The sequence below is a fragment of the Ambystoma mexicanum genome, chromosome 5p (genome assembly GCF_040938575.1).
Source record: "Ambystoma mexicanum isolate Mex_15411 chromosome 5p, UKY_AmexF1_1, whole genome shotgun sequence".
NCBI lineage: Eukaryota > Metazoa > Chordata > Amphibia > Caudata > Ambystomatidae > Ambystoma > Ambystoma mexicanum.
This window is the reverse complement of record NC_090930.1, coordinates 1,146,027,973-1,146,045,981: the sequence shown is the minus strand read 5'-3', so window position 1 is coordinate 1,146,045,981 and position 18,009 is coordinate 1,146,027,973. Positions and strand designations below refer to the sequence as shown.

The 18,009-nt window shown below is 46.8% G+C and overlaps 1 protein-coding gene across 2 annotated transcripts in view; it reads left to right on the top strand.

Moving 5' to 3' along the window:
* The window catches only part of DROSHA (drosha ribonuclease III), a 1,388,683-nt gene that overhangs the window by 314,359 nt on the left and 1,056,315 nt on the right, over nucleotides 1–18,009 (top strand). For both annotated transcript variants that reach the window (XM_069613610.1, XM_069613611.1), the window contains exon 5: nucleotides 8,647–8,785. In XM_069613610.1, coding sequence (XP_069469711.1) covers nucleotides 8,647–8,785 — 139 coding nt within the window. The remainder of the gene's footprint in view (nucleotides 1–8,646; nucleotides 8,786–18,009) is intronic.

Below are 18,009 nucleotides of genomic sequence, written 5' to 3'. Positions count from 1 at the left end.
GGGCGTTGTGTTTTTCAGGTGACGGATTGTTTCGCTGACTTCCTCCGCTGAGATCGGAGCCTCCAGGTCAGCTAGTGACAGAGGTGGCTTTGTCTTTAGGATCGGGGCCAAAAATTGAGTGATGGCTGGGGTTAACGTCGGGGGTCCTGCCTCGATTTCCTTGTGGTGCTGCACCATTATCTCAAGTTTTTCGAGGTCCAAATGACGTAAGGAGCTGTTTTTGTCCAGCAAGGCTTGGATGTGGTTCCTGGTTTGGAGCCTTTTCAGTTTGTGTGCTAGGAGCTGGTTCGCTTTATTACTGTTAAGGTAGTAGTACTGTTTAGTATAGGTTAATCCTCTGGCGGCCCGGTCTGCTAGGTGGACCTCCAACTCTTTTAGCTCTTTTTAGTTGATGGTGCGTTGTTTTTGTGTTGCAGTGTTTGAGCTTATTTTCTAATTCTGAGATTCTTTCCTCAAGCTTTTGTTGCTTCAGCAGGTTTTGGCGCTTGAGTCTAGCTCTTGAGTCCATCGCCACCCCTCGGATCACTGGTTTCATGGCGTCCCATACTGTTGCCATTGAGGAGTCTGGGGTTGTGTTCTCAGTGAAGTAATTCTGAATCGCCTCCGTGAGGTCAGAGCTTGCCGCTATGTCGGTAAGGATGTAATCTTGCAGCTTCCATTGCCTCTGGCTAGGTTCCGGGACTCCATGAAGAAGCAGCGTCATCGTGACTGGCGCGTGATCCGAGATTGTGATAGGCCCCATTTGGATGTTATCCACTCAGGGGTCCCAGTTGTTGGCTAACAAGAGGTCAATATGCGAGTAGCCTCTATGTGCATGCGAAAAGAAATTGTAGTCCCTTTCTCTCTGGTTGCGTAATCTCCATATGTCGATGGTCTGTTTCCCGCAGGAATTCAGCCAGGGCCAGGGATTTGCCAGAGTCTTCCCTCGGGGCTGGGAGCGATTTATCCACCTTCGGATCTGGGGGAATGTTGAAGTCCCCACTGATTAGCAAGTGGCCTACAGAGAAGGCCGTGATAGTTGGGAGGAGACTATGGAGGAATTGGTCTTGCTCTTGTTTGGTGCGTAAATTGCCACTAGAGTGATCAGTAGTTCGACTAGGAGGCCCTTCAGGCGTAGGAATCTGCCCTCCGGATCTCTTTTGGTGGTGATCTGTGTTAGTGGGAGGTCTTCACCCAACAATATAGCGACCCCTCTCTTTTTCTGTGTGGCGGAAGCGAAGTAGCATTTCGGGTAGTGTCGGAACCGTAGTCGCTTTTCGTCTTCCGCGATCAGATGGGTTTCCTGGCTGAAGAACATGTCTGCGGTTAGTTGGTCAAGTTTGTGCTTCACTGACTTCCGCTTTCTTGGTGCATTAAGCCCCTGCACGTTCCAAGTCGTGATGGTTAGGGTTTGTCTAGTGAAGCCATCCTTTGAGTTCTAAGTAGGTCGGTTCGTAGTCTTCCTTGAAGATTTCTTGTTCCTTGTCTTCCGGTGCCAAGTTCCTCCGTTCTTCCCTCATTGTGAGCTTCTCCTCTCCTTCTCGACCACCCCCTCCCTTCTCCCCCCTCCCCCCCCCCAAACAACAAGGTTTCCGGACCAGCCTTCGACCAACGGGGCATACGGCCGGACCGGTGTGGTGTAACTGCTTGGAGGCAAACATTGCCTCTTCTGTTGGCCAGTAAACATTCAGGTTGAGGTTAGAGCGTCCGTTTGATAGAGAACACTTGAGACTCTTCGGTACCCCCTCATGGACGGGCGGAGAGCTATCAGGCCGGGAAGGTTCAAGGGGGGGGCCCCCCTGCTCAGGGGGCCCAAATAGTCAGAGCCACCCACTCAACGGTTGTTGTCCCGTTTTGGCTTGCCCGGAGGGCCTCGGGGTCTGCGGCGCCCCGACATCTTGTTCCAGGCTTTGGTGGGGTATCCACAGGATCTCCCCAGGGCCTCCGCGGCTGCAGGGAGGGGACCCTCTTCGCTCCCCGGGTTCATGAATCGCTCGGGGTCTCTTGGGGAAGGTATTGTCCAGGACCTGCCCTCCCTATTGAAGATTAGAGAAGTGGGGAAGCCCCAGCGATAGGCTGTTTTCCTCTCACGCAGCCATTTGGCAAGTGGCTTGAGGGCTTTTCTTTTTGCAAGGGTGGTCGCAGCTAGGTCCTGATACAGGGATATTTCGGCGTCTCGGAAGCTAAAACGGGCGGAGTTTCTGGCTTCTTGCATAATTTCTTCCTTGACTTTGTAGAAGTGATTTTTTGCTAGAACATCCGGCATAACATTTGCGTTTTGTCTGGCTCTAACCCTGTAGACCCTGTCCAGTTCCAGAGGAGCTCCGTCTGGGAGCGTTCGAATGAAGCGAATTAGGGCATTGACATAAGTGTTGAGTTCTTCGTCGGGGACAGAGCTCGGATATCCCCTCAGGCTGATAATGTTGTGCCTGGACCTGTTTTCAGCTTCTTCTTGTTTGTTCGCGAGGGCTTCGCACCTGGCCTCCAGCGCGGAGAGTCTTTCAGCCCCCTCCCCGATCTCGAAATTTTGCTCGAACAGTCTGGTTTCAATTTCTTCTGTTCTAGTCTCGACTTCCCCCACTCTTGTCCAGGGAGGAGATTTTGCCCTTTAGCTCTTCTGTCCCTTTTTGGTACTCTTTGGTTATGGCAGAAAGGAGCTCTTGGAGGTCGGCTTTAGTCACTGCTTATGTTGGCAGTTCAGTGTTGGAGTCTGGTGTGTGACCCGGGGTGTCGTCGTGCTCCCCTTTCTTAGTTTTCTCTCCCATGTTGTTGGATAGCAGGGTTGCAATGTCGGTTTGTTAGGATGATTTCGGATGTCTGGACATTGCCCCTTGTGCCTTGAGCAGGGATTTGTCCACTCCCCACCCGGGATGGGTTGTTATGGTACGCCTGGGGCCTCCTTTTGACCTCTATTCCCCGGGCGGATCCGTGTGGGTTATTTGCTGTGGCGTGGGCCAAGTGGTCGCCTGCTATGTTCTCCCGGTGTCTTGGGGTTCCGGCGGTGGCAATGGTGGTGGTGTTGGTGGTGGTAGAGGGCCTTGGGCCATCTGCAGGAGGGTCGCCTCTGTGGGGCCTGAGCAGTGCCTCTCAGGGAAAGACCCCCAGGGTATCGGGACTAAGTGTTGGAGGAGGGACCCGGTCCAGTTTGCATTTAAGTTACCCTCCCAGAGGGGTTCGTGTCTGGGTGGCCACCTCACCACTCACCTGGGAACCGGAGTGGGGGGGTGAGCTGCAGAGCCAGGGAGCACCGATGTGTTGCGGCAGGTGCCGCCCTACCTTCTTCCCGGAACTTTGGGTGTTGCTGGTGGCGGCCTATTGCAGGGTGGACTCTCGCACCCCCAGCACCAGCCGGGCTGCCGGAGGCCCCGAGCCACCCGCGGACTCTGTAGCTGCAGGGGCTGGTGAACTGGTGGAGCCGGAGAAGGGGGAAGGAGGCCCCACACGCACTGCTGCTGTCGGTACCCTCACGTCTGTCGGGGGGCGGGGGGAGACGGTGGTGCTTGCCGTTTTCCCTCCGACGGGACTGCTGCTTTCCTTCGGGTAGCGGTGGGAGGGAAGTCTGTGAGTTCGGGAAGGTAGGCCTTTTTTTTTTTTTTTTCCGGAGCCGCCGAAGGTAGCTGGAGGGTTTGGCGGGCCTTGTCTAGAGGCAGTGCTCGCTAGTTTCGGAGGCGGACACTGCTATTGCCGGAGCTGCGTACACGGCCGTTGCTGGTGCTCCCCCAGGCTGTGGGCGGTAAGGAGACTGAGTTCGAGGAGGGCGGTAGGAGCACTCTCGCGCTGCCGCCCTGCATAATGGGCTTTGCACCGCTGCTGCTGCTGGCCTTCGGTCTCAGCCCCTCAACTCTCCCGCACCGGGGCAGAGGGGATTCCCAGGCCACCGTCTGGGGAAGGAGCCCGCTCCCTTCGCGGCCGGACGCTACACCAGTGTGGGTGCGTCCCGGATCGGGGGTGCATGAAGGCCCCGGCGCTTGCCGCTTGAGGACGGCAGATTAGGATCGGCTCTGCGTTGGGCTTCCACTGTTCCCGCTCGGTTCAGGCGCTGGTGAGCAGGGTGGGTTACTCCATTCTGCTGACCGCCATCTTGGGTTGCCCCTCATGCCGGGGGGATTACTGCTCAAACTCGGTCCCCCTCCGTTTCAGCACGGCGAAAATGAGGCATGGTCAGCCGCAGCCTTACGGCTCTGCAATGTGCTGATAAAACATTTTTTAAACTACATTATTATATTATGTTTCAATGTTAAGTCAAATATACTTAATAAAAGTATACTAAATAAGAGTGTGGGACCCTTGATGCAATGAAAGCCTCGACAGCCAGGAAACGCAGGGTTGCTATTTGCGGTTGACGCGAGGAGCTGAAACACCGAAGTGCCACTTGTTTGAAGATTGCCGGTTGCGAGCGGTGACTGTCCCATTGAGGTGCAAGAGTCCCATGACTGAGTCCCAGGAACACCAGGATCTGCAGAGCTGCACAGGAACAGAAGTCATATGCTGCACTTTTCTTCAACCTTAAGGTACTGTAACGTCTGAGAGAACTTGCCTCTTGTTGTGCCACCTTACTTGTCCTCATTGGAGACTTCTCTCAGTTGGCCCTGTAGAGTTGCCAACCACTTCTTTACCTCACAAGCCTAATCAGCTTGTGGCCCTACTTTGAATTTCTTCTTATTGTAACAAGACCTTCGAAACATTGTGCAAGACTTTTACTTACCTGCAAGAATTTCTTCAGTTCACCTTACCTTTTGCTAACTTAACATTGGCTGCCCTGGCTCCCTGAATGACTCTTCTCTCCTCTGCTTAGGTGTTTCTTCCTTCCAGGAAGGGGTTTACTAACTTTGCATTACCAAAAGTACTTACCTGCTTCAGACTGTGTCATCTCTTGTTTTGTTCTAATCTTTTTCCTTTGACATATTCCTAAAACTGATTCTAAATGCAACAGTGATATATTAATGGCCCCGGCACCCTAACTATTGAAGCCACCTGAGGGTGTAGGTAGTGTCTCTGGTCCATCCCAAAAGGGTATCTACTGATTTAGAAATCTTTAGAGTGTATTTTTGAAGTGTATTTGTATTACTATTCTATTGCCCCTTCTGAAGAAGGCTTATTCTAACTGACTGATACACACAAGGTTTATTGATTAAACAATTATTAATGTAAGTTTATTTGAATACTTGTCACTGTGAATCTCTGTGCAACTCCCCTACAGCTCCCATTGCCCCCTCTTGAGATAAGCCCGGCTGCTTAACACGCTACCAACCTGTGTAGTACAGACTTAAACCAAAAGTTGGGTTCCTATTGCTAGGTCAGGGTTGTTGTAGTGCACCCAAAGGGTACTGCATACAATCGTGCCTAACAGTCACAATGCTTCTCCTCAAGTGTCTAATGTAGGTGAAGTTGTTGTGTTGGTGAATGTTCCAGAGAATATGCAATAAAGTTACTGGTAGGTAAAAATGTGTTTCTATCTTTCAGGTACAACTGCTTTAGACTTGATCTTAAAGCAGCGTAATGTAATGGAAGAATACCTCCAAGTTTATTCTAAGGAGTACAGATGGGACAAATGCTTTGCGATTACTTATTCCCCTAGCATTTCCCACTGTTGGTTCCATTGAGAGGTGCCCAGGAGCTGTGGGTGAAATGATTCCTCTGGTTGGGCCCAAGAGCTGAGTGCAATCATTCACGATGGAGAAATTCAGGAAGCACTGATGCAGACCTTTTCAGCACAATTCACTATACTTGGGAATGCGAGTTCCAGCAACGGCCACTGCACAGAGGCGATGGCAGGGGTTGTTCCAGTTGTGTTTGTGGTTGGAGGTTGATACCACCAGTCCAGGTGTAGAATCACTGCACATGGCCATCGCAGGTCAGGTAGTCCAACATGGCCTCACTGTGCCAGAAGCAAGAAGGGATGCTGGGCATCTTCCGGAGTCTACTTTCAGATCTTCAATCGACTGTTCTTCTATACACGGATCGGAAGATATGGCTGCAGGAGTCCTTTTCTTATCCAAAATGCAACCTGGAAGCAAATCCAAGCCGACCAGTGTTAAGGATCTGCACCATTCAAACAGCCAGCAGTGGTCCAATTGGGGACCACTGTGGGTTTCACTCATGTCCCACCCTCAGACTTTAAGGTACTACAGATGTGGATTGGGACCAGACCGTCCCATCCCCTCCTTTGGGGAGACAGACACACACACCCACACCCACCCCCGCCCCCTGCCCACCCTTTCTGGGCAAGTGCGTGATCTTATTGCATTTCCTGGCAAAGCAGGAAAAAGGTCAAACAACAATATGGCCAAATAAGTGCAAAGGCAACACGTTTGGGGGAGTCTCTAGAAGCATGGAGGGAAAGTTGCTAAAAGAAATATTTTCTATCGGCCCCCACCTGTGGACTAAAGGTTTTTTGCAGTTCTGTCCAAGAAAGACTTTATGGTAAATGTAGTGCAAAAAAAACCTGGACGGATTGGTATCAAGTGTGCACAAGAAGCGGTCTGGTTGTTTCCTCTGTTCATTTCTGCAGGCGTTACCTGATTGGAATATTGTATCACTTTGTCCTGGTCTCCCTAGTGAGTGCTTTGAGGTGACTGTGCATATTTCCAAAAGCCATGCCCTGGTGCAGTGTTCATTGGGCATTTTCAGTGTTTACTGTGCATTTGGCCGTCCCGAAGGCCATGAGTGGCATGGTGGGTGCCTTGCGGCCACATTGTGATCAAATCACAAGCCAAGTACAGGCACAGTCAATCTTCTGTAATAAAAACCTTACAAATTCACTGACAAGCTGCTAAAGAGTTCTATCATATCAAGCACACAAAGAAATCCAATTAAAATTCCTAAAGCAACAACGCCAACATTACCATCAATGCTCATGACTCCAAATGTGAAATTATAAATAGCATGCATATGCTCCCAGTTTGAAAGGAAATGAATAACAATAGTAGTGACCAGACTACTTTTTTCCTTTAGAGTTCAAGACCCAATCAACATGTTACATTGTGAACAATGCATGGCAATGGCTCTGGCATGGTTGTTTTGGATGCTATATCTGGCAAATTCCGTGATTATATTTCTTCTTCACTGTGTAGTGAAGTCCTCCCGCTTTTGTAACCAGAAGGTAGATTATTGATGGCACCTCATGTACTCTGAATCTAAACCACTTCCACCCACCAATTGATAATTTCATTTTTTTTCCCTTTTATTAAATTTACAAAGCGCTCTTCACCAAAAGCGCTAATACAAAATGATCAAACAGTACAATCAAAATTAAGAAAGCAAACCAATTAAAACAGAATGCAGGGTACAGACAAAGCTTCGCTAGTAGAGGGAGCAGATAAGAAATTAGCCTTAAGATTAGCCTGAAAAATACAAACTGGGAAGAAAAACACACGTAAAGAGGAAAGGAGTGTTTAGGCACAAGGATGAAGGACCGGAAAGGAGAGGATGCTCCTGGGGGTTTAGGTATCGTAAGAAGAAACAATTCTGGGAACGAAGAGAACGAGTTGCAGTAGAAAGAAACCAAGGAAGATAGATAAGGGGGTGTAAGACCATGAGTACATTTAAAACCGTTCAGGAGAAAGTGATAAAGAAGACTGATTCAAAAGGGAGAAGCGAGATGGAAAGCAAGGCAGGTGTAATTGAAAAACGAGAAGACAGAGAAAAAAGAACCCAAATTCAAGAATTATAGGTAGAAAGAGTAAGAAGGTGGGAGGCAGGAAGAGCCGGGGGAATAGATGCACAATAGTCACTGAGAAAACCAGGCCAAAAAGAAGCTTGTTAGCATGAAAGGAGAGAGGTCGAGCGTGACTGATGTTGAGCAAAGCATAACGACAGGAACAGGCAATAGAGAAAATATGTAAGGAAAACGAAACAGAAGGGTCAAAGATAACACCCAAGTTACGAGCAGAAGATAATGGGAGAGAAGAGGTTGGGGAAAAAAAAGAGCAGGAGAAATAATAGAAGGGAATAAGACGACCTCAGTGTTCGAGGGATTTAGATAAACAAAGAGAGGACATCCAGTTTTGAACCACAGAGAGACAGTTGGAAACAATAGAATGTAAAGTAGCATCAAAAGACTAGACCAAAAAGAATGTGTGGTGTCTGCATTAAGGTAAAATGAAAGGTTGAAAGATGAAATAACAGCAGAAAGCAGGACAGTGTAGAGTGAAAAGAGGAGGGGACCAAGAACAGCCACTTGAGGAACACCATAGAGAAGAGCAAACTGAGAAGTGTGTCCAGCCCATGTTGCAGAATAAGACAGTTGTGAACGATAAGAGTGAAACCATTGAACGCGGCCAGAGAAACCAAAAGTGGAAAGCGAGGAGATGAGTGATCAACAGTATCAAACTCCACCGAGAGTCCAAGAAGGATAAGCATAGAAGATGATTTAGATTGTCAAGCGGACAGAAGATCGACATTTGAGGGCAGTGTCTGTAGATCAATTCAGTTATACATTCTCTCCGATAATAATAAAACCCATACACTTCCAAGTATCTCCAGATCTTGAGCTGGTTCATTCCTAAAGCGCTGCAATCCGAGAAGTTAGCTGGGTCAAGTTCCATCATGCATTCATTTGAAAATGGCTAAACATACAATATAATTATATGTATTTAAATTATGAAAAGTGGATGGTCCTGGTTTAGATCAGTTTTATTAATCTTACCATAAACCTTGTGTTTATAGGGTGACTCCACTGTTGTTGGAACGAGCAAGCTCAAAGATTTGCATGAGCGTTTTGAGCAGGAGCTATTAAACCGGCAAGAGAAGGCAAAATCTGGCATGCCAACATGGCGTCCTCCTGCAGACCTTCATGAAGTGGCGGGTAAGTGCCAGTATAATGTGTTTTAAAAGCTTGTTTATGCTCGCCAATATATACACCGCTTTTTTAGAAGTTCACATAACCAAATCCCTAACTTGAAACATGTGCAATTTTATCTAGTAACCTTTTATTAAATGTGTTTTTTCAATGCACTCTAGATTTGTAAATCCAGCCTTTAGTTTAAACTGTACATTCGCATTATACAGTGTGAAATAAATCTGTAAATGCACATGGTCAGCACATCTGGTGGGGTGATAGAAAAGGTTTAGTCTTGTGCAACAATTTTTCAATATACAGGAGTTGACTGTTTAGGATGTGAAGGCATTGCTTTTGTCTGTCTAGCAATGGCAATATGCAGTGTGGCGCAACTTGCTAGACTGAGTATTACAAAATGTGTTCATGTTCTTGGTTGGACTAGGAGTCAACTATTATGTTCCCAGTTATGGAATATACAGTAGGCCCAGGTAAAAGCAGTCAAAACACAATCTCTATAGACCCATTTTATTTATCTAGGAGCAGAACTGTATTGACAAGCTCATTTTCTTTTAGCTCCATAAAATGTGTCCAGTATTTTGATCGGTCTAAAGCAGCAACAAAATGTTGTTTGCATTTCCCTTGCCTTCACACCTTGAATTTAGAAGAATAATTGAGGATTTAATTTGAGCGCATAGGCCCCCATAAAATTAGCGCCCATCCAAACGAAGGCATCAACTAGAAACCAATACATTAGTCAATTATATATTTAGCCTTTTTGCTGCCCAACTAATAATCTTAGCTTAGTTCAGCCCTAAACACTCTTGTAACACAACTATATTTATTTGGAGTGCTATTTAGCAGATTTACATGATTTTTAACACTATTCCTTTACATCATAAAACATAGTACACAAGTATCGGAAGCATAAATCATTTTTTTTCAGTAAAGGTTACTCCATAAACATATATTTTTTTTTAAATGGTAAGGAAAGACAAAATACAGATGATGCAACAGAATTTATCAAATCCCAATGTAGACAGATTAAGGTTACTACATTCCCCCAATTTGAATTCCTTTAACGTTAATAGTTGTTCAGTGCCCTGGTGTAGTTTGCACCCCTATTTATTATCGCTTTGAACTGTATCCAAAATTTGGTTATTGTATAGATGACTATAGAATCTTTGCCCTCCATTAACTTTGACCATAGCTGTTCAGAGGACCTTGATATAGACTAATTTGACCCATAAGCAAGCCAATGTCTTTCACACAAAGAGGATAGAGCATTGGAGCTGGTAATTAGGCGCTTGCCGGTTTCAAGGTGTTCCAAGCAGCACAATCTACAGGTGCAGAGGTTTCTACTAATTCCAGATCGAGCTCCCATAACTTCCCTAGTTTCTGCAATGTTAAACTTGTACTTCAAATATTCGTGCCTCAGAAAATGGTTAGAAAAAACCTATATATAATTAAAGGTGGAGCATACTTCTGGGACACAATCTGTGTTCTAGTGGCAATGTCTACAATATTCTGTTCTGTCCATGCTCTCAATTATATTTGTTGCTGTTTTATAGATGGGAAAAGTCAACATCTGTGTTAATAGCTTTATCCTCACAGATTGTATGGAGCCGATACCAAATTCAATTCTAAACAATTAACTAGTAGAGATTTAGGCATACTTGCCAGAGTTTTGTGGCAGAAGCTTACAGGTTTAGTTACTTGTAAGATGCAGTTATGTCCCCAGATTTCTGCTCGATAAAACATCAATGGAATAATTTTAACCTTGTGTTAGGTAAGAATTGATGTAGTAACACTGTGTGAGACTACACAACACTTATCTGCTTAGGTAACCCACCTTTTGGTACAAGTCTGTACTACACAGGTTCCACCTTTTGGTGGATGGAAAACCACCTGAAGGAGACACAGTTGCGTGGAAAGACAGCACTGATCATCACAGACAGCACCACGGCCATGTACTACCTGAACAAACAAGGGACCACTCGCTCTCCAGGGCTGTCCAAACTGTCCCAGAACATTTGGAAGTGGGCTTTCAAACACAAGATGTTTCTATTGTCTCAGCACGTTCCAGGGAAACTCAATCTTCTGGCAGACGTGCTCAGCAGAGACTTCCCGTTGCCCTTGGAGTGCGAATGGCGACTACACACAGACCTATTCTCCAACGTTTTTGCAGAATCGGGCTTCCCAGAGATCGACTTGTTTGCAACTCTGGAGAACTCTCAATGCCCAGATTTCGCCTCCAGGTACCCTCAGGGAAATTTGTTTACGCTTTTCCCCTGACTCCCTTTCTCAACAAGATAGTGCACAAGATGCACCAGGAACCAATCACCATGATATTGGTGGCCCCGATGTGGGCACACCAGCCCTGGTTCTCCCGTGTGATGGAGATGTCTCTCTCTCTCCTCCAATGAAACTACCTTGCCCATACAACATGCCATCTTGGGACAAGGGGGAAACGCTTCTTCCATGCCCGCAAACTCTCAACTTAGTGGCCTGGCTCCTGAGATCATAGAGTTCGGGCATCTCCAACTTCATCAGAGATGCATGGGTACACTTAGGGAAGCAGGAAAACCTAACATCAGACATTGCTACTCCAATAAATGGAAACGCTTGGTCATCTGGTGCAATTCCAAGGGCATCAATCCAATTGACTGCTCCAACTCATATTGTTATACCTGACTCACTTACTAGACTTGGTTCTGGTATTTAATTCCTTGAGGTTCACTTAGGTGCACTCTCAGCCTATACCATGTCCCAACAGAAAGTGTCATGGTAGAAGATCCCAGTTATTAAAGCTTTCATGGAAGGGGTGAAGAGGATTCATCCCCCCCCATTTCTAATTTTGCTCCCAGATGGGACCTAAATGTGGTATTAACCAGACTTATGGGGTCGCCCTTTGAACCAATGCATAAAGCAAGTCTCAGTGGCAGTTATTTCAATAAGGAGAGTCAGTGAACTGCAGGCCCTTTCTATTCTGAGAGAAGGTGGTTCTGCACACTCCGTTGGTTCGCGCCCACATTTATTTCAAAGTTCCATGTGAACCAGTCAATCGAACTACCAACTTTCTTCCAAAACCCCACTAACATGGCGGAAAGAAGCCTACACACACTGGATGTGCGTAGGTAGTCATGTACTACCTGGAAAGAACTAAACCACTAAGGTAGATGAATCATTGTTTTGTTTCAGTGGCAGCTGGTAGAGAAGGGGACCTTGTCTCTAGATCAGCCATCTCAAGGTGGATTGTCAATTCCATCACACTCTGCTACACTTTTTTTTTTTTTATAACTGTTTATTGATTTTAAACAACATAACATAAAGAAACGTACATGAATAAGACATGGATCAATGGTATACATTTTGAAGGCAATTAACCATAACAGGGCCCGCGGCGCCAAGGACCGTAAGACATCAATAGGACAAGGCAGGCAAACAATGCTAGCAGCGTTACCGATGTACCCCCGCCCGCATGGCTCATTGAGCATCCAGCCATTTACCCCATATTTTTTTGAATTTGCGGGGACAGCCCCTTGCATTATAGATCCGGCGCTCTAAGGTTGCGCACCTGGCCAGCTCATTACTCCACCGGTTCAGGCTCAGTGGATCGGCAGTTAAGTCTATTGCCTGCCCCCAACACAATTGCCAAAAACATTTTCTCATATTTGGACAGGTCTACTTCACCCCCAATGCCCAAGAGTACCATCTTGGGGTCCCTAGGGATTGGTGTCACCAGAGCGGCTGAGATTGTGTTGACACAGCCCACCCAGAAGGCCTGTATTTCCTGACAGTCCCATATCATATGGTAGAAGGTGGCGGGTTCAGTTTTGCATCGAAACACATGTCCCGTCTCCTATTCCGCCCCATCTGGCCATTGCAGTGCGTGAGTGGTATGAACGATGGAGGATCATCAGCTGTATTAGTCTGAGCTTGGATTCTACACCGATTTCTCTGGGGGACATTAACGCCGCCACCCAATCTTCAGGTTCCAAGGGGCCCAGATCCCTTTTCCACTTTGCCTTTAGTCCGTCGAGTTGTGCAGCCCCGAATGAGTTAAGGGCCTGATAGAGAGTGGAAGTGACCCTAGAAGGAATGTGCTGCGGGAGAATATTGCTCTCGATGGGAGAGCAGGGGGGGGTACGACGTCGTGTCGGGGAATTGGGTGCGGATGGCGTGGGCTAGTTTCGCTTGCCAAAATCTGTCGATGGGTGCCAGGTCGAATTGTTCGAGCATGGTCTTAAAGCACAGGAGGCGACCCTCTTGTATCACGTGTGCTAATGTGTGTATTCCTTTTGCCAGCCAGTGATCGAAGGAGCCCATTTTTATTAGTTCCGGGAGGAGCGCATTGTGCCATATAGGTTGCGACAGTGTTGGCTGTCCTTCCCAGCCGATTAGTTTGTGTGCAGCCCGCCAAGCGCGCCGTATGTGGTGGGTCATTTTGGGCAGCACCGGGAGTTGATCGTGGGTGGCATAAAGGATTTGGAGCGGTGTTAGCGGGGACATGGTCTCTAGCTCTATACGGGTGTGTGGCAGTGTGGGTTCCACGTGCATCCAGTCATTCACTACTCCTATCTGTGTGGCCAGGTAATAGGTGCGTATGCAGGGTAAACCGATGCCTCCCTCCCACACAGATCTCTGGATCGTGTCAAGGGCGATCCTGGATTGTTTCCTCCCCATAGCATCTTCTACACTCTTGTCAATAGAGATCTGCCCTTCAAACCTAGAGCACACTCTACTTGGGGCATTGGGGCTTCCATAGCATTCATTGCAAATGTTCCTCTCGAGTCCATTTGCAAAGCGGCAACCTGGAGTTCTGTACACACCTTTACAAAACACTATCGCCTAGACACTCACTCTAGGTCTGGTTTTTCTCTACTGTTCCTTCTCACATCCCACCTCCAACTCCAGGTGCTGCTCGCTAGTCCATGCACAGCATATGATTCTAAGTAGATTAACAAGCATCAGAAGACATGCATTACTTACTGTAATAGCATTTCTGATGATTGTATGTGCTTAGATTCACATGCGCCCACCCTTCCTTGCCGCTCGGATGAAAGGAACATAGAGATATTACTACTACTACTACTTCTCTTTCTGCACTCACGATAGTCCTAAGGCTCCCTGACACAGCAGAAAAAAAAATACAATCGGAGGGACTTTGACACGTGAGGGATTTTGGGTACACTAAAAATCACGTTAGGGATAGTGTTACAGGCACGCCCATGTCGACGTCCCCTTCCGATCCTTGAAAGCCAAGATGCAATACTCTGCGGTTACCACTAGATGTCGGACTCTGTGCACAGAATGTGAATCTGAGCAGATAGAATCATCAGAAATGCCATTACGGTAAGTAAATCATAGGTTCACTGCCACCAGCCATTAAAGGTGCATTTGTCCTTGTAACATAAATGTTACATTTAAAATGAGAAAGGGGACACTCAGTATCTCCCCAGCACTCCACATAAGGTAGGGGGGTGCTGCTCTCGCCAAATAACATGTAAAAGGGATCCAAAGATCCTTTCTATCCTTGGGAACTGTAGTTATCACAAGGATAGCCAGAGGAAGGTAAAAGGGGAGCTCCTAGGGTAACCCAGCAACAACAGGAACTTATTGCCAAAAAGTTGTCAAAGAGGATAACTTTAAAGACACTTTGGAGAGTCCTAAAAATGCACCCATATAAAGAGTAAAAGCTTCTTTGAGTGTGTAAAATAGTTCCCACTCAGAGATATAAGGAAAAATAATCCACCATTAAATGCAAAAGGTTCTGGGGTTGACACAGGTCAGGAAGATATAATTACTATAAAAATCTTAACCAAAAGTCTGTCCAGTGTGTGTGTTGAAGTTTCCTATAACTTTGCACGGACTGTAAAGTATTATGGCAGCACACAGCATTTTAAATGCAGTGGCTTCCTTTTAATTGATCTGTGATGTATGTGGATGAACGACTGTACCCAAGGGGTAAAGTGGGATTTTGATACAGTTTACATTTTATATAGTGAGCCAGCACGCTCCATATTTTGTGGAGTGCTGGGGAGATGCACTGTACCCCCTTTCTTAATTACCTGGTAACATTTGTGTACAATTACAGGTCAACTTGAATGGCTGGTGGTGGTAAAACTACTGTTATGTCTTTGTCGTTATTGCTTGCAGTCTGTCAAATCGGCTGCAGTAATGCACAGGAGAGGGTCACCATTCTGCTAGAATGGTGGGGTCCTTTTTTTGGCATTTCTTGGTTGCTTGTTGGTTGAAGTTTTGGCGGGAATTCAGGAGAGGCTTCAGTGTTTGAGAAGGCAGGAAGCAAGGGGAGTAGTCCAAACCTCTGCAGCCCTTTGTCTTTCACATTGCCTGAAAGGAACCAGTTCCCACTGGCGGGGCTGGCTGCCTGATTGGATAGCTAGACCTCCCCTTTCTGTAAACTGCAGAGAGTTTGCAGAAATTGTTCTATTGTTCCTGATAAATACTCTGATCCTGGAAGCTGCTGACAAGTCAACCATTGGAATGAAATCCAAAGAGGACGATGAAGAAAGTACTGCTGTAACGATTTCCAGCAGCCAGAAACCCTTCTGCGTAACTGGAACTTGATGTAACCCTTCCTCCCAAGCGACCTGGGGGTCCCAAATGTGACTCCAAGCCAGAGGCTGGTGAGATCCACTAGTCTCAAGAAGACCTGCAAAACGAGCCATCCCTCAACATGCTGTGAACCTGCTTGGTTGCAAAACGCCAATACCAGCGGACCTCAAACCTGAGTGCAGTGCATGGCCTTCCGTTTTCATCCGAAACTTTGTTGGACTCCAGCTGGACCTCCAGAGACATGGTTCAAATACCTGAAGTCCCCTCACCAGAGTGCAGGACTGAGAGACTGATGAGTATCTGACCCGCATTATTAGTCCTTCATCTGACTCCTGTAAAAAGGCGCCAAATCCACAGAGCTGCAAGAAGCTACAAAGAAGACTGTTGGAAACTTCCCCGTCGATGACTGCTGACAGTTTTTCTTCAGTGTCCATTTCTTCAGTCTCCAGACCAAGAAACCAAGGACCGAATCCTGTGCTGCTGCATCCGGAAGGCATCCACCCAGAAGCTCTTCTTTTCTCCTAAGGTACAGTGTTGACTTACAACAAGACTGGTGTGCATCCTGACACTCTGAGTGGGTGATTGTTAGGCACAACTGTATGCAGTACCCTTTGGGTGCACTACAACAACCCTGACCACCTGGCAATAGAAACCCAACAATTGGTATAAGTCTGCACTACACAGGTTGGTAGCGTGTGGAGCAACCAGGCTTTTCTCAAGAAGGGTCAATGTGAGCTGTAGGGTTGTTACACAGATTCACAATGACGAGTATTCAAATAAACTCTTACACACAAGGTTTCTTGATAAAACAATTATTAATGTATCAGTCAGTTAGAATAAACCTCCTTCAGAAGAGAGCAATATAAAACGCCACACAAATATACTTCAAAAATGCACACTCTTAGTTATCTAAATCAGCAAATACCCATTTGGAATGACACACAGGCATTACCTACACCCTCGGGTAACTTCATTAGCTAGGGTGCTGTTGACATTAATATAACACTTGCATTTAGAATATTCTAAGGAGTAGTGTTAAAGAGAAGAGAGTTCAGAATGAAACCAGTATTCATACAGTTATTCTTAAGAAGGTAAGTACTTTCAAAACACATAAGCAGAAGAGCGAAGAGTCATTCAGGGAGCCTAGGCCAGCCAATGTTAAGTTAGTAAAAGTCAAGGTGAACTGAAACACTTCTTGGAGGTAAGTAGGAAGTATTTTCCAATGCTTAAAAAGTCTTGGTAGAAAGAAGAAAATCAAAGTAGGGCCACAAGCTGATTAGGCTTGTGAAGTAAAGAAGCTGACAGCAACTTTACACATGCAACCAAGCAAGTCTCCAACGAGGACAAGTGGCTATGCAACAAGTGGGAAGTTCTCTTAGACTTTACAGTACCTTTAGGTTGAAGAAAAAGTGCAGCGGATCACTTCTGTTCCTGTGTAGCTCTTCAGATCTTGCTGTTCCTGGGCTTCAGTCGTGGGGACAACAGGGAGGTCTTCTGGGGACCGCTGCACTGCAAACGGGACGGTCACTGCTCGCAATCAGCAAACTTCAGCCAAGTAGCTATTCAGTGTTTCAACTCCTCGCGTCTACCGTAAATAGCAACACTGCGTTCCTAGCTGTCGAGATGGGCTTTCCTTCTGGGGTCCCGTACTCTGTTGAGCGGAGTCAGGCTCGGTCAGTCCTGCTTCCTGGGAGTCCGGGCGATCTTCCTGGAGCTCTTGGCTAGCTTAAAAGTAATGTACACAAACTGGTGTTCTTCTCCCTGGCTATCCGGTTCCAGCAGTGACTACAGTGGATACTTGACCAGCTTTGAGAGGATGGCTGGCTTACTTTGGAGTTGAATGGTCCCACCAACTCGAAGGGAGAAGTCGTCCTTGACGGAGCTTCTGTCGATACAAATTTGGAGTTTCAGCACAGCAGCAGGGCTTTACCAAGCAAACCAACAGTACAGGAGTTGCAGCAGGCATCCTCTTCAAGTTCTTCGTCGGATTCCTTCGTCCAGTGTTCGACTCTTGCCTTCCAAGCCAAAATGCCTCGCCTTTTATGCAGCTTGCTCCCATTCATTCTAGCCCAGCTGTCAGTCACCCAGCAGGGTGGCTGTCCTTTCCGGACAGCCAGCCAGCCAATCACCTAAGAGTGCATTCCTGTCTCCTAGGAGACTATACACGGAGTTTCGGGCACCTCGCTCGCTTCCTGCCCCCGTCGGACACCCTGGAGCCAGAGGTGGGTTTCACTTGTGAAGCCTGCCAAAGACCAATCAAAGGCACCAAACCTGGTTTGCCACGCAGAGTAAATCTCAAGGACCACCTTTCCACAAAGAAATGGCAAAAAAAGACCAGGGCCATTTTGACAGAAGTGTCACCCATGGGTGCTTTACCGTGGCTACAAACACAGCCCGTGGTAAAATCCCATAATGGTAGTAAAAAGTAAACCACTGCCACCAGTCGTTCATTGAGGGAAGAGTAACATAAAAATGTTACGCGAGAAGCTAAGGGGGTACTAAGTAACCCCTCCAGCACTCTTTTATAAGATAGTATATGCTGGGTATAGAAGTTACAAATGTAAAGGCAATTTCACTTTATTGCTCTGAGAAACAGTTTATCCCAGAGAAGGTATTTAAACCTTTGCGAAATCTGAAGTACTTCCCTGTGTCACGGCACTGAAGGTGCTGTGACA